We start from the raw sequence: 25,728 nt of genomic DNA, 5'->3' as shown, positions 1-25,728 counted from the left end.
GTGATCCTTGCTGGCTGTTCGGAGATTGGAGTGGCCCTGTCTTCTCTGGTGCGAGGGTGAATGGGGTGAGAGATTGGTGCCATCTAACATCCAAAATAGCATGTCACGAGACATCCCAGATTCACATGGGTGCCTGTTTGGTATATGATCAGTGGAAGCTCAATGGCACCTTTTGACGCAGAAATGGAGAAAGGCGTGCGTAACGCAGCACATTTCTGGCGACAGGTGTTGCAGCGCATAGTTAACTTTTTTAGGATGGGGCGCAGTATTCGTAAGTTTGGATGACTGAGTTGCCCAAATTGCCTGTTACTCAGGCCCAGAAGCTAGGATATGCATATAATTGGTAGATGTGGATAGAGAACACTCTAGAAAACACTCACATTTCCAAAACTGTTCAAATGATGTCTGTGAGTATGACAGAACTGATATGACAGGCGAAAACCTGAGGAAAATCCATCCAGGAAGTAATTTTCAATTGAATGCCTATACATTCTGTTGGGTTAGGACCCAGATTGCAGTTCCTATGGCTTCCACTAGATGTCAACAGTCTTTAGACATTTGTTTTAGGCTTGTATTCTGAAAAATGAGGAAGAATGAGACCATTTTGTAAGTGGCATGCAGAATGAACCAAAGCTCCTTTGCTCTCCTTTGTTCTTTTTCCTTTCAATTGAAGACGCTATTTCCGGTTGAAATATAGACAACCTGATTAATTATAAACATTGTTTGACATGTTTCGACAAACTTTACCGATACTATTAGGATGAATTCATCTGCCTGTTGTGACCGCCTTTGAGCCAGTGGATTACTGAACAAAACGTGCCAACAAAACTGAGTTTTTGGGACATAAAGAGGAACTTTATCGAACAAAACAGGGACTCTTATGAGTGCAACCAGATGAATATCATCAAAGGTAAGTGATTAATTTTATCGCCATTTCTGACTTTTGTGACTCTTCTACTTGGCTTGAAAATGTTTGTATGTTTTTGTAAGCGGGACGCTGTCCTCAGATAATTGCATGGTATGCTTTCGCCGTAAAGCCTGGATTAACAAGATGTTAATCTTTATTTTGATGTATAACACTTGTATTTTCATGAATGTTAAATATTTATGTAATTTGAATTTCGCGCTCTGCAATTTCACCAGATGTTGTCGAGGTGTGCCTCTAGCGGGACGCCTATCCTATTAATGTAACTTTCACGCTTGCATCATGTAACTTGGCGTTCAGAGGGCACTGTGAGAAGCTGAGGCAAGCCAACAGTGGGAATTTTCTCAGTATAATTGAACTGCTGTCATCCGTTAACTACCTCAGGATCCGTTAACTATCCCAGTCCTCAAATCCAAAATTAGCTGATTTAAATCTTCGCCGAGCGAGTGAAGTGTGACGTTCAGGGAGACCCATTTGTTATTTTCTTTCTATTATGGACACCAGACCAGTTAATCCAAGTTCATCGCTATGTGAGATTGATAAGGGATGTAAATAATGTCACCACAGATCTGACCATCACAGTTGTTTTTGGGATTTCTGGAGACTCGACATAAAATCCTTGGCAGCATAGAGTATAATGGGCTGGATATTTCAAAATGCCGTGGGCAGGGGTATGATGGAGCTGCTAACATGAGCCGGGTCTATCCGGCGTGTGCCAGCCAGAATATCAGATAAAGAGCCGCTTGCTGTTTATGTGCATTGCGCAGCGCACAATCTTATCCTGACTCTCAACAACTCTGTCAAAAATGTGCCAGAGATGAAACAGTTTTATGATACTGTTGAACTGTTATATAATGTCTTCGGGTATAGCATAAAGAGATGGTCAGTGTTGAGTGGTATTTGATTTTGCATCAGAAAAGACAATGCAAATCTAAAACGACCAGCGGGTGGGACACAGTCATCTAGATACGAGTCCCTTGACGCCCTGAGATACAGATATGTGAACGTGATGACGGCCCTCACCGAGACGGTGCTGTTAAGTAACAAGAAGGATGAGAGGGATGATGCAGCAGCACTGAAAAAGAGAATGGTTTTAGTCTGCAGACCTAAGGTTTAGAAAATGGTTTTAGTCTGCAGACCTAAGGTTTAGAAAATGGTTTTAGTCTGCAGACCTAAGGTTTAGAAAATGGTTTTAGTCTGCAGACCTAAGGTTTAGAAAATGGTTTTAGTCTGCAGACCTAAGGTTTAGAAAATGGTTTTAGTCTGCAGACCTAAGGTTTAGAAAATGTGAACGTCGTCTCCAAAATGCTACAGGCCGAAGACGCAGACCTGCACAGGGCAGTCATCCCACTCAATGACATTATAGAGGTCCTGTCCGGATTCCCACAGGATTCTGTGAATGCCAAAGTCGCTGCTAAGACCCTTGCCGACAAATGGGGAGCTCAGAACACATTTGAAGACACTCCGAGGAGGAAGGCGAGGTGTCATTTTGATGTGCTATGCGAGGACGAGCGACTGTCTTCTGGTGAGAGTAGTTTTAGAGTCAACAACTTTAAATCAAAGATTGACATCATTATCCACCAGCTGTCAAACAGATTTAAAAGTCTGCGGGCAACGTCGAGTCTGTTTGACTCCATCCATCCATCCCACGACCCTGGCCAACGCAGATGATGATGCGCTCTACGAGACCTCAGGCCTGACTGGCTGAACATCACAGCAAAGATGTATCAGCAAGCTTCCCTGGCCAATTACTCTCTATCAGGGCCTGTTCTTAAGAAGGAAATAGCAAAGCACACTACGCTGAGAGACCTGGTCAGGATTGAGCATTACAATTCAGTCACATTTTGGGAAGTAGTTACAGCGATGCTCCTTTTCATGACTCTGCCTGTAACGGTAGCCAGTGCCGAGTGCTCCTTTTCATGACTCTGCCTGTAACGGTAGCCAGTGCCGAGTGCTCCTTTTCATGACTCTGCCTGTAACGGTAGCCAGTGCCGAGTGCTCCTTTTCATGACTCTGCCTGTAACGGTAGCCAGTGCCGAGTGCTCCTTTTCATGACTCTGCCTGTAACGGTAGCCAGTGCCGAGTGCTCCTTTTCATGACTCTGCCTGTAACGGTAGCCAGTGCCGAGTGTTCCTTTTCATGACTCTGCCTGTAACGGTAGCCAGTGCCGAGTGCTCCTTTTCATGACTCTGCCTGTAACGGTAGCCAGTGCCGAGTGCTCCTTTTCATGACTCTGCCTGTAACGGTAGCCAGTGCCGAGTGCTCCTTTTCATGACTCTGCCTGTAACGGTAGCCAGTGCCGAGTGCTCCTTTTCCAAACTGAAAATAATTCAATCATACCTGAGGAGCAGCATGGGACAGGAGAGACTGAGTGGGTTGGCTGTTCTGTCCGTTGAAATCACCAGGGCCGGCACCATGGATTTGAATGCCTTAGTCAATGACTTCGCAGAGTGCAAGGCCCGTCGAATGTCAATCAAATGAGTGAGTAAGCTTATATTTTCTACAGGGCAGGCTGCCCAGACAGCCTATTTAAATCCAGATTTATTGAGGTTAATCTACATTGCTTGTCAATCTACGACTATGCACGATCTGTCTTAGGAAACCATGTTTTGGTGCACGGCCACTGAGCCATTTCATTGTCATCATAGCCTATACGTTTAACTCGGCTATAAGAATAATAGTAAGCACATGCGTATCATATAGTATTAAGAGAGATGCTGCCATTTAAGACATCTGTTTGAATGCTCCTCTTGATTGATTTGCTGGTGTTTTTGCTATCGGCCTCTGCAGGAGGCAGTAATGGCGGTATGTCAGTTTTGTCGCCGTGCACAACTTCAGCGAACATGTCCTGGGTCATTAGCTGTGTTTCTGTCAAGAGATTGATCTATATACTTATGTTTTATAATATATGCTATTGCCTATTATTTTCAGATAAATGTTATTTTAATGATTTTTTGGTTTGTATTTGTGCTGAATATATTGTTCTATATTGCAGCTTTTCTGGTAACAGCTTCAAATGTGCCCTTAGATTAGGTTCTGCTCTGCTGTTACAATGCTTAGTAATATTAACACACAGCCATACCAACAAAATAATTTACATTTTAAGGGAAATATGGGTGGTGGTAGGGCCCCGTAATTGTTTTGGGGCACTTGGGCCCGTCATGATTAAGATACGCTACTGCCCCTGCTATACAACCACCTGTTCCCACAGCGAGTGCTAACGCTACGCTAGCAGAAACCATGTAGCCTCCCCACAGGGCAAATATACATCCTTTTACACACTGTGTGTGTTTCACACCAAGTGTTTGCACTGAAGCCATGCCAACCAAATAAACGTTAGCCACCGCTAGCTAGTGTGGTGGGTCCATAAGACTACTGTAGCGGACACTATATATATATTAGTTACTCATTGTGTATTTATTCCTTGTGTTATTATTTCTCTCTCTGCATTGTTGGGAAGGACCTGTATGTAAGCATTTCACTGTTAGTCTACACTTACAATTTGATTTGTAAATGTCATTGAGTTAACAGTGTAGTGCGTATGGACCTGGTCTGGAAGGAGTGTCTGTTACACACTGGTCCTCATGTGGCGTAGAAGCATGTAGGAGATCACCACTCCTCTTGGACTAATACGAAGTCATTGTGCAAGTTTTCTCCAACTTTCTCTCTCCCTCTCTCTGCTGTGTAACATCATATTGTATCTAATTATCAGACTCGGTCTGTAGGGAGCTCAACAATGCTACTCATCAAAGACGGTTTGTTTATCTCCTCACTGCTATTCCTGGCTCCTCATGAGACCTGACGTAGTCCCTACGGAGGCTCATAAGCTGGTTATAAGCTGTCATAGCCCCAATCCCTCCAAACACCAGGGAGGTTGGGGTTTGAGGGAGGTATCAGGGAGTTTTCTAAGAACTGTGTGTAGGGTAGGTGGGGATTGGTTGCTTTTTACACCAGATCGCAGGTATAAACTAGTGATTGTCATGTTTTTCTAGTGGACTTGATCATTTTGTGTGCGTTGGGTATAGTCTCCAGTATTCCCTTGGGGAGTAGGAAATATCACTGTTGTTTCTACACAGTAGAAATATATCTCCTGGTTCTCTATAAATCAGTTTGTAGAGCATGGCGATTGCAAAGCCAGGATAGTGGGTTCAATTCCTGGGACCACCCGTATGTAAAATGTATGCAGGCTTTGGATAAAAGCGTCTGCTAAATGGCATCTATGATCTGTTTCTACGTTGTAGGAAACAAAGGCTCTATAATAAAGGTTGGCGGGTACAGCACATCCTCCAGGCTGTGTTCATACGTACCAAGTCAGGCTAGTCATATTGTCCCGCTGTGTGTCAGCTGTGAGGATACAAACATGTAGTTATACAGTCACTTGCCTTGTGATGCCTGAGGCCATGTCACAAGGGATACATAATGTGAAACAACACAAGCTAGATAGAAACGTCCAGATAAACAACTAAGGCTTCCAGGTATCTCAGGGTCAGAGTGCTGATCTAGGATCAGGTCCCCACCTGTCCATATAACTGTATTAATTGTGCTCTAAAAGGCTAAACTGTTCCTAGAGCAGCACTTTAACTACTTCCTAAGGTAAATGATATCTGTGACCTATAACCTTTAACTTCTTGTCTTGTCACACAGATTGAAGATGGACGAGGCAGAGAAGTACCAACAGAGACTGCAGGCGATCACTGTGAGTCAAGCACCTGACACACACACAACCACACATACAGGCCCATGGAAACTCAGCACTGCTCCTTGCGCTGTCTGTCCGTAGCTACTGAATAATTTACCCATAGTGCAGTGTGTCACGCCAGGCCGCCTCCCTCAGCCCAGTAAAACAATGCCACAGTATTTCCATGGAGACACAGTGACTGTTATAGGGTGACCACCTCTCTATGGTGAGGGTTCCTGTGTGACAGGTTTGACCAGGTGTTCTCCTCTTTTCTTTTACATCTTCACCTCTTCTTTCTGTTTTCTCTTTATTCTCCCTCTGTTTCTATTTTCTTCCTCTTTGTTTATCACTCCACCTCTCTCTCTCGGGCCCCCTCACCACTCCATCCTCTCTCTCGTGCCCCCTCACCCCTCCATCCTCTCTCTCTCTCTTTCTCTCCCCCCTCTATCTTGCTCCCCCCCTCTCTCTTTCTCTCCCCCCTCTCTCTTTCTCTCCCCCCTCTCTTGCTCTCCCCCCTCACTTGCTCTCCCCCCTCACTTGCTCTCCCCCCTCTCTCTTGCTCTCCCCTCTCACTTGCTCTCCCCCTCTCACTTGCTCTCCCCCTCTCACTTGCTCTCCCCCTCTCACTTGCTCTCCCCTCTCTCTTGCTCTCCCCCCCTCACTTGCTCTCCCCCTCTCTCTTGCTCTCCCCCTCTCTTGCTCTCCCCTTTCTCTCCCCCCTCTCTCTTTCTCTCCCCCCTCTCTCTTGCTCTCCCCCTCTCTCTTGCTCTCCCCCCTCTCTCTTGCTCTCCCCCCTCGCTCTTGCTCTCCCCCTCTCTTGCTCTCTCCCTCTCTCTCCCCGCTCTCCCCTCTCTCCCTCTCTCTTGCTCTCTCCCCTCTCTCTCCCTGCTCTCCCCTCTCTCTTGCTCTCTCCCCTCTCTCTCCCTCTCTCTTGCTCTCTCCTCCCTCTCTCTCGCTCTCTCCCCTCTCTCTCCCTGCTCTCCCCTCTCTCTCCCTCTCTCTTGCTCTCTCCCCTCTCTCTCTCTCTCTCTCTCTCTCTCTCTCTCTCTCTCCCCTCTCTCTCAGGAGAAGCGTCGTCTGCAGGAGGAACAGGAGAGGGCAAAGAGGGAGATGGAGGAGGAGAGGCTGAGGCTACAGCAGCTCAAGGTGACACACACACACACACACTCTGAAGGTCTGACCATCACCCTCCCACTGTCCCCGACCCGTCACCCCTCTCACTGTCCCCAGCCCGTCACCCCTCTCACTTTCCCCGACCCGTCACCCCTCTCACTGTCCCCGGCCCGTCACCCCTCTCACTGTCCCCGACCCGTCACCCCCTCTCACTGTCCCCGGCCTGTCACCCCCTCTCACTGTCCCCGGCCTGTCACCCCCTCTCACTGTCCCCGGCCCGTCACCCCTCTCACTGTCCCCAGCCCGTCACCACCTCTCACTGTCCCCGGCCCGTCACCCCTCTCACTGTCCCCAGCCCGTCACCACCTCTCACTGTCCCCGGCCCGTCACCCCTCTCACTGTCCCCGGCCTGTCACCCCCTCTCACTGTCCCCGGCCTGTCACCCCCTCTCACTGTCCCCGGCCCGTCACCCCTCTCACTGTCCCCAGCCCGTCACCACCTCTCACTGTCCCCGACCCGTCACCCCTCTCACTATGTAGGACTATTTATTCTGAAGTGTAACGTCAAATGGCCAGAAAAGTGACCGCATACACTCAGACACACAGGCTCTCTCTGTGAATATGGTGGTGGATGCTGGACAGAACCCCCACACTCATTCTTCTTTCCCCACAAATGTAGAATGTAGCCATAATGTTGTTCCTCCAAAACTCTGTATGGACTCATTCCAGCTTGTTAGCAAGGGGCTTACTTCAGTTCCAAACTCCATTCCAAGCAACACACAACTCCTAGTCTACTTGAGAACACGCACACCCTTCCTGAAACGGCCTGCCAGAGTTTGGAGGTTTGGCCTTCCTTCACTAGAAAAGGTGTGCGTGTGTTTACGTGCTCTGCTCTCTGCACTGGACGGCTCCATTGTTTTCACACCACTTCCAGATTGGCGTTCCCACTGCCCTGGGGCGCATTCCTCAAATCCTTGCTGTGTGCTTGTGTACACCCAATGAGAAACTGGTTTCAGGTGACTGGTCTGCCTTAGTCTGCTATCTGGATCCACGTCCAAGAATCATTCCCCCAACCACCCTTATGAGGCTAAATTGTAACGAACTTGCATAAACCACCGTTCTTGGTTGGCTAACTTCTAACCTACAATAACGCCTCTGTCTGCAACTGTACTGTATTGACTACCGAAGGAACAAACCCTGCTCTGTACTCCTCAGAGGTAAAGGTAGTATTGACCTCTCAATGGCTGTCACCAGCAGTGGTCTCTAGACTTCCTCAGAGGTCAATTACAGCCTGTTATCACCCCCCCCCCCCCCAGCTTTAAAAGGGCTATTAAAGTGGCCTAACATGAATAAGAAGAAGCCACACAATGCTAACTGCAAAGTCCATTCAGTGAAATGCATTTAAATGGACCGTTTTAAAGAGGTCGTCTATTAAGGAAACACACTCATTGAGCGGCATAGTCTGAAGGTAGTGTTAAAGTAGCCAATAAAGTTGCTGCCTCGCAGTTCAACAGAGGTACTTTAGCCTAGTGGTTAGAGCGTTGGACTAGTAACCGGAAGGTTGCGAGTTCAAACCCCCGAGCTGACAAGGTACAAATCTGTCGTTCTGCCCCTGAACAGGCAGTTAACCCACTGTTCCCAGGCCGTCATTGAAAATAAGAATGTGTTCTTAACTGACTTGCCTGGTTAAAAAAAAATTGTTATAATCATGTAACCTGATCTCATTTTAGTCCTCTGGGGGAAGGAGATGGACTGTTTTGTTTTCAGCCACTCTCGGAGGACGATGGGTATTTCTTAATTATGCAAGAAGTTGTGAGGGTGTCCTCACTCAAAAAGATGTCTCGTAAAGCTTACTGTATTTCAATAATAGATATGACTATTTTCCCTGCGTCGGGGATAGTGTGCACAGATGTTTCGTCTTTGCAGCCTTCTTCAGTACCTACACACTGTAAATCCGAAACGTCTGTGTACTGTATCCCTGATGCAGTGAAAATACATACATTTTTTAAATTAAATGTAGTAAGGTTTATGCGACATCTTTTTGAGTACGGACACATCACATCTTTTTACTTATCTGAATTTCTGGGTTTTACCCACCAATCAAACTTCTGGCCCTTTTGATGAGGTATTTCTTAGAATGAGAAAACAATAAATTTAATTGAACTTCATATTAGTCCTGTTGGGTTAGAGGGAGGTGTTCTGCAAACACACATTTTGGCACTCTGAGAGGACCTGTGCCGCTACAGAAACAGGAAGGAAGTGCTCTCTGCAGACTTCCTGTCAGTGCTCTGCTGTGCATTTCACCTTCAGCTGAGGTGGTGAGAGGGGGCCAGCAGAGAGGGGAGGGGAGGGGAAGGGAGTGGTGGGATAGGAGAGACCTTGTGTCTCAATTCGTTACCTTGCTCGCAAAAGCGTGCACTCATTCACTCCCCCTCATGCATTTAAAAGCATTGGATTGGTGTAAGCATAGGCTAGTAATCTTAAATCGATAAGGTGAAGTGAGCAAGTGCACACTTGGGGCAGAAAGGAGTGTGTTCCTGTCCGAATGTATGGGATATGGGATGGGACACCTGATGAGGGCTTTATTGGAGTGTTAAAGGGATGGGACACCTGTTGAGGGCTTTATTGGAGTGTTAAAGGGATGGGACACCTGTTGAGGGCTTTATTGGAGTGTTAAAGGGATGGGACACCTGTTGAGGGCTTTATTGGAGTGTTAAAGGGATGGGACACCTGTTGAGGGCTTTATTGGAGTGTTTAAAGGGATGGGACACCTGTTGAGCGGTTATTGAAAGGAAGTGGAGTGGGGAATGAGGTCTAATAGAGAGATGTGACCTAAGCTGATTGGATGGGGAGGTTTAAAGGTCACAGCCACCGGCTGATACCATAACAATAGTGTGTGAGAATGAAGACAAACCTGTCAGATTTAAAGACAATGCCATGTTGCATTAAGCTCATGTTGTGTCTGAGTAGGAGTGCATGATTTGGATGATGCCTATGACGTTGACAACGTTGACTGACATGCTTCTCTTTCTCTCCTTGTGTCCTCCCTCTCCCTGTGTCCTTCCTCCCTCCCTCCCTCTCTCCATGTGCCCTCCCTCCCTCCCTCTCTCCATGTGCCCTCCCTCCCTCTCTCCCTGTGTCCTCCCTCCCTCCCTCTCTCCATGTGCCCTCCCTCCCTCTCTCCCTGTGTCCTCCCTCCCTCCCTCTCTCCATGTGTCCACCCTCCCTCCCTCTATGTGTCCTCCCTCCCTCTCTCTCTCTCTCTCTCTCCCTGTGTCCTCCCTCCCTCTCTCTCTCCCTCCCTGTGCCCTCTCTCCCTGTGCCCTCTCTCCCTGTGCCCTCTCTCCCTGTGCCCTCTCTCCCTGTGCCCTCTCTCCCTGTGCCCTCTCTCCCTGTGCCCTCTCTCCCTGTGTCCTCTCTCCCTGTGTCCTCTCTCCCTGTGTCCTCCCTCCCTGTGTCCTCCCTCCCTCCCTCCCCCCTCCCTGTGTCCTCCCTCCCTCCCTCCCTCCCTGTGTCCTCCCTCCCTCCCTCCCTCCCTCCCTCCCTCCCTCCCTCCCTCCCTCCCTCCCTCCCTCCCTCCCTCCCTCCCTCCCTCCCTCCCTCCCTCCCTCCCTCCCTCCCTCCCTCCCTCCCTCCCTCCTCTCCCTGTGTCCTCCCTCCCTCCCTCCTCTCCCTGTGTCCTCCCTCCCTCCCTCCTCTCCCTGTGTCCTCCCTCCCTCCCTCTCTCCCTGTGTCCTCCCTCCCTCCCGCTCTCCCTGTGTCCTCCCTCCCTCCCTCCCTCTCTCACACTTTCTCTCTCCATCCAGAGGAAGTCTCTTAGAGACCAGTGGCTGATGGACGGCCCCTCTTCCCCCACATCCTCAGAGCCTCGTTCCCCGCTGTGGGGCTCCCAGGCCCAGGAGATGGAGCAACACATAGACAAGTAGGAATCTCCTATTATACACCCCATACTCACTACATTACCTGTATAGGGCTACCTGTATACTTACCACATTACCTGTATAGGGCTATCTGTATACTCACTACATTACCTGTATAGGGCTACCTGTATACTCACTACATTACCTGTATAGGGCTACCTGTATACTCACTACATTACCTGTATAGGGCTACCTGTATACTCACTACATTACCTGTATAGGGCTACCTGTATACTCACTACATTACCTGTATAGGGCTACCTGTATACTCACTACATTACCTGTATAGGGCTAGATACTTACTAGATACTCTCGATGCTTGGTTCACACCATAGATACCATACTCACCACACTTTCTTTCTAGGGCTTTCTATACTCTCAACTCCTATATGTTTTGTGCTGTACGTGCAGTGTGTTTGTAGGAGGCCAGCCCCACCTCATAGTCTACACAGTAGCTGTATGAAGACTCTTATTCTCTAAGACATTCTATACTCTCCATGTTGTCTGTCTAGGGTTGTGGCTGTTTGTTAGATCCCAGCTTCAGATTATACACACACATCTGACCTTAGTGGTTATAGTCTCTGCACCTCGAAGGGGTTGTAGTCTCTGCACCTCGAAGGGGTTGTAGTCTCTGCACCTCGTAGGGCTTGTAGTCTCTGCACCTCGTAGGGGTTGTAGTCTCTGCACCTCGTAGGGGTTGTAGTCTCTGCACCTCGTAGTACACCTCGTAGTGGTTATAGTCTCTACATCTCGTAGTACACCTCGTAGGGGTTATAGTCTCTGCACCTCGTAGGGGTTGTAGTCTCTGCACCTCGTAGGGGTTGTAGTCTCTGCACCTCATAGGGGTTATAGTCTCTGCACCTCGTAGGGGTTATAGTCTCTGCACCTCGTAGGGGTTGTAGTCTCTGCACCTCGTAGGGGTTGTAGTCTCTGCACCTCGTAGGGGTTGTAGTCTCTGGACCTCGTAGTACACCTCGTAGTCTCTGCACCTCGTAGGGGTTGTAGTCTCTGCACCTCGTAGTACACCTCGTAGTGGTTATAGTCTCTACACCTCGTAGTACACCTCGTAGGGGTTATAGTTTCTACACCTCGTAGGGGTTATAGTCTCTACACCTCGTAGGGGTTATAGTCTCTACACCTCGTAGGGATTATAGTCTCTACACCTCGTAGGGATTATAGTCTCTACACCTCGTAGGGATTATAGTCTCTACACCTCGTAGGGATTATAGTCTCTACACCTCGTAGGGGTTATAGTCTCTACACCTCGTAATGGTTATAGTCTCTACACCTCGTAATGGTTATAGTCTCTACACCTCGTAATGGTTATAGTCTCTACACCTCGTAATGGTTATAGTCTCTACACCTCGTAATGGTTATAGTCTCTACACCTCGTAGGGGTTATAGTCTCTACACCTCGTAGGGGTTATAGTCTCTACACCTCGTAGGGATTATAGTCTCTACACCTCGTAGGGGTTATACTCTCTACACCTCGTAGTGTATTGTAAGTGTCTGATAGCACTACCTTTTTATCAATGTGAGGTTAAAAGTTAATGGTTTATTCTGGCTGAGGTTGGAACCGAACGCTAAAGAACTGTGTGTCTGTGTGTGTGTCAGGTTGCAGACAGAGAGTCAACGGTTAGCAGACGAGGAGGAGAAACTGGAGCAGCAGATGGAAGATGGCCGAGCTGTGAGTGACACACACGCTATGTCTTACTATACTTGTGAAGACCTTTTGGGGACCAACAATTGATTCACATTTTTCCCCTAAACTCTAATTCTAAGCCTAAAATATATTTTTTACAAGTCAGGACTGGCCTCACTTGGTTTACTACTCTTGTGAGGACATCTGGCACTAAAATGTGCACACCTACACACACCTACAGACACAGAGAGAATTAGGATGGCCAAGCTGTGAGTAACGCACACAAACACTCACTGATGCACGCAGACCAATTGAATGGGCTAGCTAGAATACATGCTAGAACAAGTAGCCCCCGATCATTACGTCCGCTCTTCCCACCAGTCCTGACCGACGAGGCTCCTTTCAGAGGAATAATACATTTTCCCATAATAATATGTACCATGCAGCTTTGATGTAGCACCTCTCGTTCAGGAGCAGGAGCTTTACCAAGACCAAGCCCTCCTTGCATCAACAATGTACCATGCAGCTTTGATGTAGCACCTCTCGTTCAGAAGCAGGAGCTTTACCAAGACCAAGCCCTCCTTGCATCAACAATGTACCATGCAGCTTTGATGTAGCACCTCTCGTTCAGAAGCAGGAGCTTTACCAAGACCAAGCCCTCCTTGCATCAACAATGTACCACTTAGACGTGTGTAATCGCTCCACCTCAAGGCAACCGTGACTGTTTACCTCAGAATGACCTTGTATTTTACAACAGAATTCTCCTCCTCTTCAAGTCTTTTGTTCTTATGTTTGTATTTCTTCTCCTAACCTTTGATTTTAGAGGTTGTAGAGACGGGAATCGCACACCGAGCGTGTTGTTTAGTCTCGTAGCCAAGGAGCAGACCGGTGAAGGTTGACTCGTATGATAAGTGGGGATTTTTGCGGCATGGCAGAGATGGGGCCACCCTCAACAATGAGCTTTTGTTATAAAGGGGTTGTCCTCCCACCCTCTTTAAAGGTCGACTCGGTGATCTGACGTAGAAGCAGAAAGTAAAATGGCATAGTGAAGCGCGAGGCTCAACTTCTATGCTGTTTCGGTGCCCTGGCTACCAGGCTGTAACTGAGAGAACCCCGTACACACGCGCAGATACTGTGTGAGAGGGAAGTCTTTGCATCTCACTCATCTCAATATCTGCGGTGCTGCTTGTGGCAACGTCATTTCACTGAGTCTACCTTTTTAAAGTAGGGATATTAGGTATTGAGTCATCGCTGGTGGATGCTGGGCCCTAAAGTCTCATTAGCTCCCTCTTGTGGGTTGAAAATGCGTGAATGACATTACTCATCTACCCTTTTATAATGGCATTCCTCATCTAGGGTCACGGTTACAACTTGAGACTGAAAATAATAAAAGAATGGTATGTGGTTGGAGTGTCTAACCCCGCCCCTGTCTGTCTCCTCCAATAGAATGCAGCGGTGGTGGTGGAGGCTACAGCAGGTAGGTGTCACCCGTCTCTGACTGAATGAGCGACTTTCTAGCTGTTGGCAACCGCTGGTAGCAGTCGTTGCTCCACTAGCTTGATATTACTTGACCCAATCAATTGAATTGTTGAAAGATGAAATAATAGGTCTTTGTTTCTGTTTGAGTTGGTAATGAATGTGATGTGTGGTAAAAAGACATCGTAAATAACCCAATAGATTTAAACAGAATCGGGACAGTTGAATGTTGGGCTTAATAAACACCATATATTCCCACAGAAGCAGACCAAGCAGTTATCTTGGAGAATGGACAGGAAGAAGTAGAGGCTGAATCCGGTAAGGGGTTAACAATGTTACCTTCATCTCTCCTTACTCTGAATCAACTGAAATGGGTTCTAGTCCCAGAAGACACTACAGACTGTACTGGCCTTTGATGGTATTTGTATTACAAAGGCAATACGTTGTATTCATTCATCAGTGGAAGTTCATACATGCATACAGTATCTATGCATTTCAATGAGATGGAATACATATAAATTGATGCTGATGAAGAATCTCATGTGTGAAGTTATCAGGGGAAAGCATAGAAATATAATTTCTAGAATGTGAAAATTCCTTTAGACCACTGCTGTTTTGCTGCACCATGATGGGTCTAGTAATTCTATTTCTATGGGGCAAAGAGCACACAACACAAGCCAAGTCAGTGGAAATGTTCTGGTTGGTTGGATTCAGGGTCACAGGGACAGGCAACATGCCTTAGGCTTGGTGCTGAAATGTCACTCCTATCATTAGGACCTTCTGTCATGAGTCCAGAACAGCGTTGATTCTGGAAGCTGCTCTCTCTTCACTTCTTTTGGATTTCTAATATCACTCGTCCCATTGGCCGGCCTCTTTTCTTGTCTTTCTCCTTTACTCTCCATAACTTTCTCCAAGTTTCTACAAATGTTCCACTCTCCTGCTTCTTCCGTGCTCACTATTCTAGCTGGACTTTCCAGAGCTTGGTAAGATTAATGTGCATCCTTGCCAAGGGTTCTTGCTGATAGAAGACTGGGAAGATGATTGAAACATTTCCTAACTATGATCTGTCTGTCTTGTCACAGTTTTAGGAACAGTTGAGGCAGCACTATTGGAACGAGCGGAGATCCTCACCAATGGGAGAGGAGAGGGGGAGGGGCAAGCTGCAACCCACAATGCATCAGAGGAGGGCGTACTGCACAACAGCACCAACGGTCCAGTGACGGTCGTCCCTGAAGATGGTGCCATTACCATGACGTTCCTGGGGTTCACGGAGGCGGAGCCAGGCGAGGCTCCGGTAATCGAGGAAGGAGGACTGATCATGATGCGAGCGGAGCGAGTGATTGTCAATGACGAGGGAGACGAGCTGGCAAATGATCTTTCCTCTATGGGTCAGGAACAGGAAGTAGACTCGGCCGCGTCCAATCAGAGGTCAGAATCTCCTGCGGAAGGAGGAATTGATGAGGCGAAACCAGAGACAACTCCTGAAGAGTCCTCAGAAGTAGCAAAAGAGACTGAGACAGAGGCAGACACAGTATCCGGAGGTTTAGGAGAAGGACAGATGGACACTGTAACTAGAGATTTAGGAGAAGGACAGATGGACACAGTAACCGGAGATTTTGGAGAAGGACAGATGGACACAGTAATAGAAGATTTAGGAGAAAGACAGATGGAGGGTGTGGGAAACAGTGGTGGAGAGGAAGAGGCACAGCCAGTAGAGGAAGCTCCTGTGTCTGACTTGCAGGCCCCAGATGGCGTTGTGGCTGCCATTCCCGTCTACTCTGAGACCTTACTCACCCCCAGGCCCGACGCAGAGGGAGAGGCTGCAGGCGAGCCGGCAGAGGGCGATGTGGAAGTGAAGACTGAAGTGGAAGTCAAGGGGGAAGAGGAGGCTTCGGTGGCCCCAGAATCAGCCATCCTCCCTGGGGGCCAGTTCCTGGAGGTGTCCCTAGTGGAGCCCCGGACTGAGCCAGAGCAGGAGCCCCTGCTGTTCCCATCCAAGGCCCAGACCCTGGCCTTGGGGGAGCAGGCTCCAGCCGCCCCAGAGACACTGACCGCTACCAGGGGAGAGGCGGAGGGAGGGGTCGATGTGGCTCCCAAACGCAAGACCTGCCAGTGCTGCTCTGTCATGTGATCAATCATTTCTTTCGCTCTCTATCTCTCTACCAAATTCTCCAATGCTTTCTCTGTGTAATACTACAAGAGGGACTTGAGTCTGCCTCTAACACTGTGAATGATGGGGGGGTGGTAAGATGGTGTTATTACTGAAGTGCCTTGTGGATCTCCTTCCCTAAGGGTATAGCTCAGTTACCCATCCAGAGGAACCTGGGTTTTGTTCAGTAGGGCGAAGTGCTTTGAAATGAAAATTCAAAACCAGTGTTTTTCTTATTGGACCAGGTCCAGGTAGGCCCTCCCTGTTCGAGTCAGTTTTTTTTCTTTTGATGAACACAACCCTGATGAACACAACCCTGATGAACACAACCCTGTCAGCCTTGGCTGTGTTACTGTTGGCTGGTAATGAGAATGAAAGACCAGTCTTGATCTATTATGCTGTATCTGTGTATCCACCCTACTAGTCACACAGAATCTGCTTTAAACTGACCTGTGCAGGCTGTGATAAGAGTTCTGTTTGGGGGGGGGGGCTTATGTGTGTTTTTAGTGAGTTATTTTACAAGGGAAATGCTTATCGAAGGCCCTTATCTTATTTTGTCCAGTAGGTATGTACAGTAGGTATGTACAGTAGGTATGTGTCAGAAAGGCCTGAGGGTTGAATCATGACCAGTACAGTAGGTATGTGTCAGAAAGGCCTGAGGGTTGAATCATGACCAGTACAGTAGGTATGTGTCAAAGGCCTGAGGGTTGAATCATGACCAGTACAGTAGGTATGTGTCAAAAAGGCCTGTGGGTTGAATCATGACCAGTACAGTAGGTATGTGTCAGAAAGGCCTGAGGGTTGAATCATGACCAGTACAGTAGGTATGTGTCAAAGGCCTGAGGGTTGAATCATGACCAGTACAGTAGGTATGTGTCAAAAAGGCCTGTGGGTTGAATCATGACCAGTACAGTAGGTATGTGTCAAAAAAGCTTGTGGGTTGAATCATGACCAGTACAGTAGGTATGTGTCAGAAAGGCCTGTGGGTTGAATCATGACCAGTACAGTAGGTATGTGTCAGAAAGGCCTGTGGGTTGAATCATGACCAGTACAGTAGGTATGTGTCAGAAATGAAACCCTAGTCCTAACAAAGTGCTCTACTGTTGACCAGGGTCTATGGTCTCTGGTTGAAAGTAGGTCACTGAGTGTACAAAATATTAGGAACACCTGCTCTTTCCATGACAGACTGACCAGGTGAAAGCTATGATCCCTTATTGATGTCACTTGTTAAATCCACTTGCACATGGATTGTGCATGTGTACCATTGAGGGTCAATGGGCAATCAACATATTGAAATGCCTTTGAACAGGGTTTGGTAACAGGTGTCAGGCGCACCGGTTTCAGTGTCAAGATCTGCAACAGCTTTCTGTGTGGATTAAGAAAGGACCACCACTCAAAGGACATCCAACCAACTTGACACAACTGTGGGAAGCATTGGAGTCAACATTTCTGAATCTTATTTTGGTCCATTATCAATTGTTGAAGGGAAAGTATGTTTTTATATCTAAATTCTATGCATTTTATTTTCTCGGTGTATTTTCCATTGAATACAAACAGTGCTCTGACATGTATATAGCCACCATGAAATCACGTGGGAGTGGGGGTTTATGTATATCTTTCTTTCAACAGGATACTTTTGAACTATTCAATAATGGTTTAGTGATTAAACCGACACTTGTGAAATATTATTTGATGTCCTGTCTCCTGTCTCACCATTTGTCAACATTGGACAATGAAAAACTACCATGTTGCTCCATTCTAAGCTAAAACACACAGATTATGGAGTAACCTTTGACGGGAAGAGTCCAAACACACAACGGTGCATCCCAAATGGCGCCCCGCTCCCTTCATAGTGCACTACCCTTGACCAGGTCCCTTGGGCACTACCTTTGACCAGGGCTCTTGGGCATTAGGGTGCCATTTGGGATGCAGACACTAACTTTTTCCCACACAGGCTTTTGCCACACCAGTGCTCTGAACATAGCAAAGGTCAATTGTATTTTATAAACTGTGTGGTTTGTGCCCTGGATGCTGATTGTCTGATATCTGTGGTATATCAGACCGTATACCACGGGTATGACAAAACCAGTCATTTGTTTCCTTGGTAACCAGTTTATAATAGCAATAAGACACCTCAGGGGTTTGTGGTATGTGGCCAATATATCATGGCCTGTATCCAGGCACTCCGTGTTGATTGGTGCATAAGAACAGCCTTTAGCCGTGGTATATTGGCCAAACACCACACCCCTCTCGTGCCTTATTACTTAAGTATACTATACCAAAGCAATACTATTTATCTGTAGAAAAAACTCTTAATAAGAAATGTATTAATTGGGAGAATATAAAAATGGGGCAGCAGGTAGCCTAGTGGTTAAGTGGTTGGGGCAGTAACCAAAAGATCACTGGTTCGAATGAGCACACAACTGTACATGAGATGAGCATTAAAAAAAGCTTTTTTTTATTTTTGCAATCTTGGAATTTGCCATAGAAAGGAGTCATTTTCCTGGCACTATAACTGCAACTTTCTGACATTTGAAGAACATTTCACCATAGCAGGACAGCAGAGCTATGACTGGACCCCTCTATCCCAGCACCAGTGTTCTATACACACAGACACATCAATGAAGTATAGACATACTGTTGATATAGAAATACAAGATAAATATAGTGATACATGTTGTAGATATGATAGATATACTGTAGATATGGTGTATAGATATAGTGAAACCTAGATACTGAAGCCATGTTCGCTCTATATGCCACAGCTCTCCTCTGCTTCCTGTCTTCGAGCCAATCAGCTCCTGCTGCAGCTCTAGGCTGTGAGGACCTCCTTACGCCCATAGATCCACCACGACTAGACCAGCAGCTCTTGGGAAGATGGGCCCTCGTCACAGACAGTGTGAGCCACCCCTGGTATTACTCAACCATATTAGCTCTCAAGGTAGCACCCTCTCCCCTGTATGTAGAGCACTGCTTTTGTCCGTGGTCTAAATTAAAGCTTTATGTAGGGAATAGGGTGCCATTTTGGATTAAATTGCATTTGACTTGTCATTCCCCATTATTCATTGTGATTGTTTTCTGATTGTTTTTTGATATTTTGAATGTTTCTATTGTTTTTGTGGCTGCTGTATGAAAACTATTAATAACCACAGTCACCATGGAGTTTACATCTGCTACCAACACCAGAACCGGAACCGGCATGGCGGCTGGTGCAAGTAGTGTATATACCCGACAGCATCTCCATTGTCAACGGCAACAGCACCTTCCAGTTAGACATGAGGGGCTTTTGGAACATCACTGGGGTCTCCCTGGAGACCTCCTGCCCAGACTTCCTGGTGATGAGGTGGGTAGCATGATTAACTACAGTATCCATAATGCTCGGTGTAACATAAACCTGTATGGTCTCATTAAAGATGTTCTTCAAGCTAAGGTAATGGTATCTCATCAAATCAAATCAAATCAAATGTATTTATATAGCCCTTCGTACATCAGCTGATATCTCAAAGTGCTGTACAGAAACCCAGCCTAAAACCCCAAACAGCAAGCAATGCAGGTGTAGAAGCATCTCATCTCCTTTTCAATACAAGGTGAATTCCGTAATAAGGGAGTCCACAGACCTGTACTTCCTGAGGAAGGTGGAGGGCAGGACGGGACGGGACAGAGGTGGAGGGTGGGACGGGACGGGACAGAGGTGGAGGGCGGGACGGGACGGGACAGAGGTGGAGGGCGGGACGGGACGGGACGGGACAGAGGTGGAGGGCGGGACGGGACGGGACAGAGGTGGAGGAAGAGGAGATGGAGGAGTTCAGGAAACGTGGAGTGCCTTGGGCTTCCCGCCGCCAGTGCTGATGTATCTTGGGAAATCCCTCTGTGATTCCTCTCGTCCCTGATTCCCTGCCCTCTTAAGACGGGTAGAAGAAGATCCATCAATGTGATGGAAGTATAGATTCAGGAAAGAGACGGGGCAGTGAAAGAGAGACTTGGAGACACTTTCTGTTTTGTAATAAAGCAGTTCTGTATGTACTGTTTGTCAATGTACCGCATGCTTGTACTGTACTGAATGATCATCATCATATTCTGTCTTCTTGGCTTCTTTAACAGATTTAATGACATTCATTGAGTTAAAGTCCTAGAGCTTCAGTTAATTCACTGAGACAGTGGAATCCAGTAGGAATGTTCACAGCAAATTCTGTGTTCAATTTAACACTTTTCCAGAGTCTATAGGGTCCACACTATTCAGAGCTAAATTAAGACTTTGTTAGGAGCTGATGCCATTACACTTTCTCAGTGTTAAGGCCTGCAGTTTTACAGGAACTCGTTTTGGGTGTTGACTTTGAATCAGATGTGCCAATTTAGGGTTAAAACAAAAATGTGAAACGTCTGGGGGGCGCGGAGAGGGTTGGGAAACCATGTAGTAGAGAACGCTGTCGGGCATCACTTTTAGCTTACTCATCAGATTCATCTGCTGTGGAGTTATAAACCTAAATAATACCCCCCCAAATATTTCCGATAGAATGTTGTCACGTTTTAAGAATATTTAGGTTTATAAAAATATTAGTATATTGTATATTTTGAAGTACAGTACCAGTCAACACACATACTCATTCAAGGGTTTTTCTTCATTTGTACTGTTTTCTACATTGTAGAATCATAGTGAAGACATCAAAACTATGAAATAACACATATGGAATAATTGTAGTAACCAAAAAAGTGTTAAACAAATCAAAATGTATTTTAGATTTTAGATTCTTTAAAAGTAGCCACCCTTAGCCTTGATGACAGCTTTGCACACTCTTGGAATTCTCTAAACCAGCTTCATGAAGTAGTCACCTGGAATGCATTTCAATTAACAGGTGTGTCTTGTTAATTTGTGAAATGTATTTTCTTCTTAATATGTTTGAGCCAATCAGTTTGTTGTGACAAGGTAGGGGTGGTATACAGAAGATAGCCCTATTTGGTAAAATACCAAGTCCATATTATGGCAAGAACAGCTCAAATAAGCAAAGAGATACGACAGTCCATCATTACTTTACAAGACATGAAGGTCAGTTAATCTGGAAAATCAACCAACTCTAAACCATAGGGTTTCACAAGCCAAACTTTTCTTGTCAACAAAGGCAGAATCTCTACGAACAATACAAACCTGTTTTTATCCAGGGTGTTCCGATTTCCGGAATGGTTCTTGCCACAACTAGGCATTTGTAGACATGAAAGTAAAAGTTAGAATTGTTAAATAAATACCTAGTTGCGGTACGATGCTAAGCCACACCAGTGCTCTGAACATACAAAAGGTAAATTGTACTGTACCAGAGCAATTTTTAAAATTGTATTTCACCTTTATTTAACCAGGTAGGCTAGTTGAGAAAAAGTTCTCATTTACAACTGCGACCTGGCCAAGATAAAGCAAAACAGAGTTACACATGGGATAAACAAACGTACAGTCAATAACACAATTGATACACTGTATATCTGCAGAAAAACTAGGAGAATCCTAGAATAATTGGGAGAACACTAGAAGAGTTAGGAGAACACTAGTAGAGTTAGTAGAACACTAGAAGAGAGGAGAACACTAGAAGAGTTAGGAGAACACTAGAAGAGAGGAGAACACTAGAAGAGTTAGGGGAACACTAGAAGAGTTAGGAGAACACTAGAAGAGTGAAGAGAACACTAGAAGAGTGAAGAGAACACTAGGATAGTGAAGAGAACACTAGAAGAGTGAAGAGAACACTAGAGAGGAGAACACTAGAAGAGTTAGGAGAACACTAGAAGAGTTAGGAGAACACTAGAAGAGTTAGGAGAACACTAGAGGAGTTAGGAGAACACTAGAAGAGTTAGGAGAACACTAGAAGCATTAGGAGAACACTAGAGGAGTTAGGAGAACACTAGAGGAGTTAGGAGAACACTAGAGGAGTTAGGAGAACACTAGAGGAGTTAGGAGAACACTAGAGGAGTTAGGAGAACACTAGAGGAGTTAGGAGAACACTAGAAGAGTTAGGAGAACACTAGAAGAGTTAGGAGAACACTAGAAGAGTTAGGAGAACACTAGAAGAGTTAGGAGAACACTAGAAGAGTTAGGAGAACACTAGAAGAGTTAGGAGAACACTAGAGGAGTTAGGAGAACACTAGAGGAGTTAGGAGAACACTAGAGGAGTTAGGAGAACACTAGAGGAGTTAGGAGAACACTAGAGGAGTTAGGAGAACACTAGAGGAGTTAGGAGAACACTAGAGGAGTTAGGAGAACACTAGAGGAGTTAGGAGAACACTAGAAGAGTTAGGAGAACACTAGACGTAAATGAGTCTCATGGATTGTTGCATGTTTGACACTATGGAATAATGTCTCAGATAAAAGCGTGCAACTTTTCACCAGATAAGCACAGAACATAGATGAACAAAAAGTAGTTTTTATTTCGCAACCTTGGAATTGCCTTGGAAAAGTGCCAGTTTACGGGTACTCTGCAACTGTGGAACTTTCTGACATTGAAGAACATTGTACCATAGCAGAGCTATAAGACTGGACCCCTCTATCCTAGCACCAGTGTTCCATACACACAGACACATCAATGACACATAGACATACAGTAGATAGATGCTGTAGGTATAGTGATACATATAAATATATAAGATAGATATAGTGATACATATCGTAGATTCTATAGCTATAGATAGACCCACAGTAGATAGATATACTGGTGCATAGATATAGTGAGACCTAGACACTGAAGCCATGTTCGCTCTATGTGCCACAACTCTCCTGTACTTCCTGTCTTTTAGCCAATCAGCTCCTGCTGCAGCTCTAGCCTGTGAGGACCTCCTTAAGCCCATGGATCCACCACGACTAGACCAGCAGCTCTTGAGGAAATGGGCCCTCGTCGCAGGCAGCCTGAGCCACCCTGCATCCCTGGAGAGTCTCAAGGTAGCACCCTATCCACTATGTGGCACCCTATTCCCTAGAGCCCTATGGACCCTGGTCCAAAGTTAAAACAAGGGATAGGCCTGGAAAAATTTAACCACTCTCAAATTCATAGACAGAGCTATGAAAGCAAGGACTGGCCATCCAATATATCACAATTATAGTTTTAAGCATGTTTTGAGGCATTTACAAAACATTGGATTAAAACAAGCTCATATTTGGGATTCTGTATGGGGTATGACAGTTGAACTAAGCTCATGAGGCATTTATAAGTTATATTCTTCAAGAATCAATGGGTACATATTATAAATGTTTAAGTCCAGAAATGGATGTAACATCTGCAGATTGCCCCCTTTTAAATAGATTTTTAGCACACTTGTCAACTAGGCTACATTTATCCTGCCTTTCCACGTTCATTGTACCGGTAATTGTTCTGTGACAATTTTGTATGTTGTATGGATTGTTTCTATAGTGGTTTCTGTATGAAAACGAACAATAATCACATCTCATCTCTCTCACAGACCAGAGACGGCATCACCATGGAGTTTTCACCCTCTACCCCCAACACCACCCAGAACTCCAACACCACCACAACCGTCCACTACACCCAGACTAACCGTTTCGGCAGCCGATGCGAGTCACTAACCTACAATATCTCACTCCTCAACGACAACAGCACCTTCCAGTTCGACGTGGGGGGCCGATTCAACCTCACTGGGGTCTTCCTGGAGACCTCCTGCCCAGACTGTCTGGTGATGAAGTGGGTCATTTATAGAATTGTACATTTGAGCCATTTAGCACACACTCTTATCCAGAACAACTTACTGTTAGGGGGTATTCCAGTGTTTTTCAACTCTGGTCCAGGTGTACCCATGTTTCTGTTGTAGATCCACACAAACCCACCTGATTCTACTAGTCAACTAATCACCAAGGCCTTGACAAGTTGAATCAGGTGTGGTTGCCCAGGGCTACAGCAAGAATGTGTACTGTTGGGGGTAGATTAGGACTGGAGTTGAGAAACACTGGTGTAGGCTATTCAACTCAGGTCAGGTAGGTAGAAACAACCACAAACTGCATTACAATCACTGCAAGTAAACCGTTCTCCAAAACACTCACTGGGCACAGAAGTCATTTCACTGAAATGACCCCAAACCATAACCCCTGAAATGACGTGGAAACAACATTGATTCAACCAGTGTGTGTGCCCAGTGGATAGCCTCTATCCCCCTTAAACTCAACTCTGGACCTCTAATCCGGGACTGATTTAGACTTGGGACACCAGGTGGGTGAAAGTAATTATCAGGTAGAACAGAAGAACCAGCAGGCTCTGGATCTCGTAGGGTAAGAGTTGAATACGCCTGTGTGAGTACGCCGGTGTGAGTACAAGAAAGCAAAGTACAACAGTAAAGTATCATTATTTTTTTTAGGTGGGAGGTGAGCTCCAGGAGGAGGGAGTCCACGGACCTGTACCTGCTGAGGAAGACGGAGGGTGGGAGAGAGGTGGAGGAAGAGGAGATGGAAGAGTTCAGGAAACAGGTGGAGTGTATGGGGCTGCCGCCGCCAGTGGTGATGGAGCCGGGGGATGCCCTCTGTGGTTCCCATCAGCTCCCCTGGAAACACTGAGGAGGAGGAGGAGAAGACGAAGCTCGATCAGAGTGATCAGAGAGGTGGGGCCGTGAGACCGATGTAGAGACACGTTTTCTGTCGTCTGTGTTGTAATCCAACATTTCCGTGTTTACTGTTGTCGATGACCTGTAGAATTTTGAGGGGGGGAAAAGATGCACGATTTGTCATATTATTCTGTCTTCTTTGCTTCTTTAACAGATGTAATTACGTTCACAGACTGATTTAATGTCCCAGAGCTGAAGCTAATTCACAGAGACAGTGGGATCCAGCAGGAATGTCGGGACGTCATTAGGACTCTATGCACAATGGGAAAGAAAAGTATTTTATAATTGGATTACTTTTGTATAATTTGGCATAAACTCATTTGTCCATGCAATTAAAGTGCTCATACTGTTAATTCTCAGATTAAACTGGATGGAACAGTGAACAATTTGTCATTTGTGAGTGAGAGAGGTTTCTGCAGATGTGGGCGTGCACAAGCAAGGGGGGAAAATTGTGGGTGTGAGTACGGACATGGACAGGGCCAGGGAGAGAGTAACCTACTTTCAGAACTATTGGGTACTTGGTCCTACTTGGGTACTTGGTTCTGATTAGACATGACGTACCTGTAGGATCGACGTCCCACAACAAGAATAAGAAGGTCCCCTGTAGATCAGGAAGGTTCCAGCCCAGTGGCGTCGTCACCAGCACAGACGATACCATATCAACAGGTAGGTGCCATAACCTTACTAGGTATTGAGGGGCTCCTTTAAAGTGATGTCACAGTGTGTGCCATGCACTGTATGTAACCTGGTACAGTGTAGTCCTTCTTGTGTGGAGAAGGTTAGCTTATCAGATTATAAATTCCTGTTACAGATCTCATTTGTAATATGCTGTTGGTTTAATGTTTTCAATTCAGTGTTTATTACATGGAAAACATATTTTACATACCACTAGTTGTCCATATAAAATAATTGCCAGCCATTAAACAAAATATGAAGTTTATATGCAATACCCCCTGTGGGAAATGTATATTTAATGATGATCACATTCCTGAAGCTCCTTTGATCAAGTTAGCCTCGTTGCTAATGAGGAGAGATATTAGCCTATTATATTATGTCCCACTAATCTGCATCTTCCCAACTCCTGTTACCTCACGGCTCATGGGAATTATCATGGGACAGTCCCATTGGTGGTTAACTTTGTGCTCCCTGTAAAATACACTATATATGCAAAAGTATGTGGAACCCCTTTGAATTAGTGAATTCGGCTAGTTCAGACACACCCGTTGCTGACAGTTGTGTAAAATCG

General features: G+C 46.1%; 1 protein-coding gene across 4 annotated transcripts in view; it reads left to right on the top strand.

The window, feature by feature from the left end:
• LOC109876238 (paralemmin-3) overlaps window positions 1-24,862 on the top strand; it is a 39,542-nt gene extending 14,680 nt beyond the window's left edge. The window contains exons 2-12 of one of the 4 annotated variants that reach the window (XM_031819004.1): window positions 5,570-5,621; window positions 6,669-6,749; window positions 10,522-10,637; window positions 12,250-12,322; window positions 13,724-13,754; window positions 14,015-14,071; window positions 18,668-18,801; window positions 19,055-19,245; window positions 22,674-22,815; window positions 23,334-23,572; window positions 24,240-24,862. In XM_031819004.1, the coding sequence (XP_031674864.1) occupies window positions 5,577-5,621; window positions 6,669-6,749; window positions 10,522-10,637; window positions 12,250-12,322; window positions 13,724-13,754; window positions 14,015-14,071; window positions 18,668-18,801; window positions 19,055-19,245; window positions 22,674-22,815; window positions 23,334-23,572; window positions 24,240-24,435 (1,305 nt within the window). In that variant the 5' untranslated portion in view covers window positions 5,570-5,576 and the 3' untranslated portion in view covers window positions 24,436-24,862. Of the gene's footprint in view, window positions 1-5,569; window positions 5,622-6,668; window positions 6,750-10,521; window positions 10,638-12,249; window positions 12,323-13,723; window positions 13,755-14,014; window positions 14,072-14,835; window positions 17,596-18,667; window positions 18,802-19,054; window positions 19,246-22,673; window positions 22,816-23,333; window positions 23,573-24,239 lie in introns of those variants that run through there. The other 3 variants (XR_004208460.1, XR_004208459.1, XM_031819003.1) reach the window with 3 other exon arrangements.
• Window positions 24,863-25,728: the final 866 nt, after the last annotated feature.

The sequence above is a fragment of the Oncorhynchus kisutch genome, unplaced genomic scaffold (assembly GCF_002021735.2).
Source record: "Oncorhynchus kisutch isolate 150728-3 unplaced genomic scaffold, Okis_V2 scaffold1769, whole genome shotgun sequence".
Lineage (NCBI taxonomy): Eukaryota > Metazoa > Chordata > Actinopteri > Salmoniformes > Salmonidae > Oncorhynchus > Oncorhynchus kisutch.
Note: the sequence above shows the minus strand (reverse complement) of the source record. Positions and strands in the feature narration are given on the sequence as shown.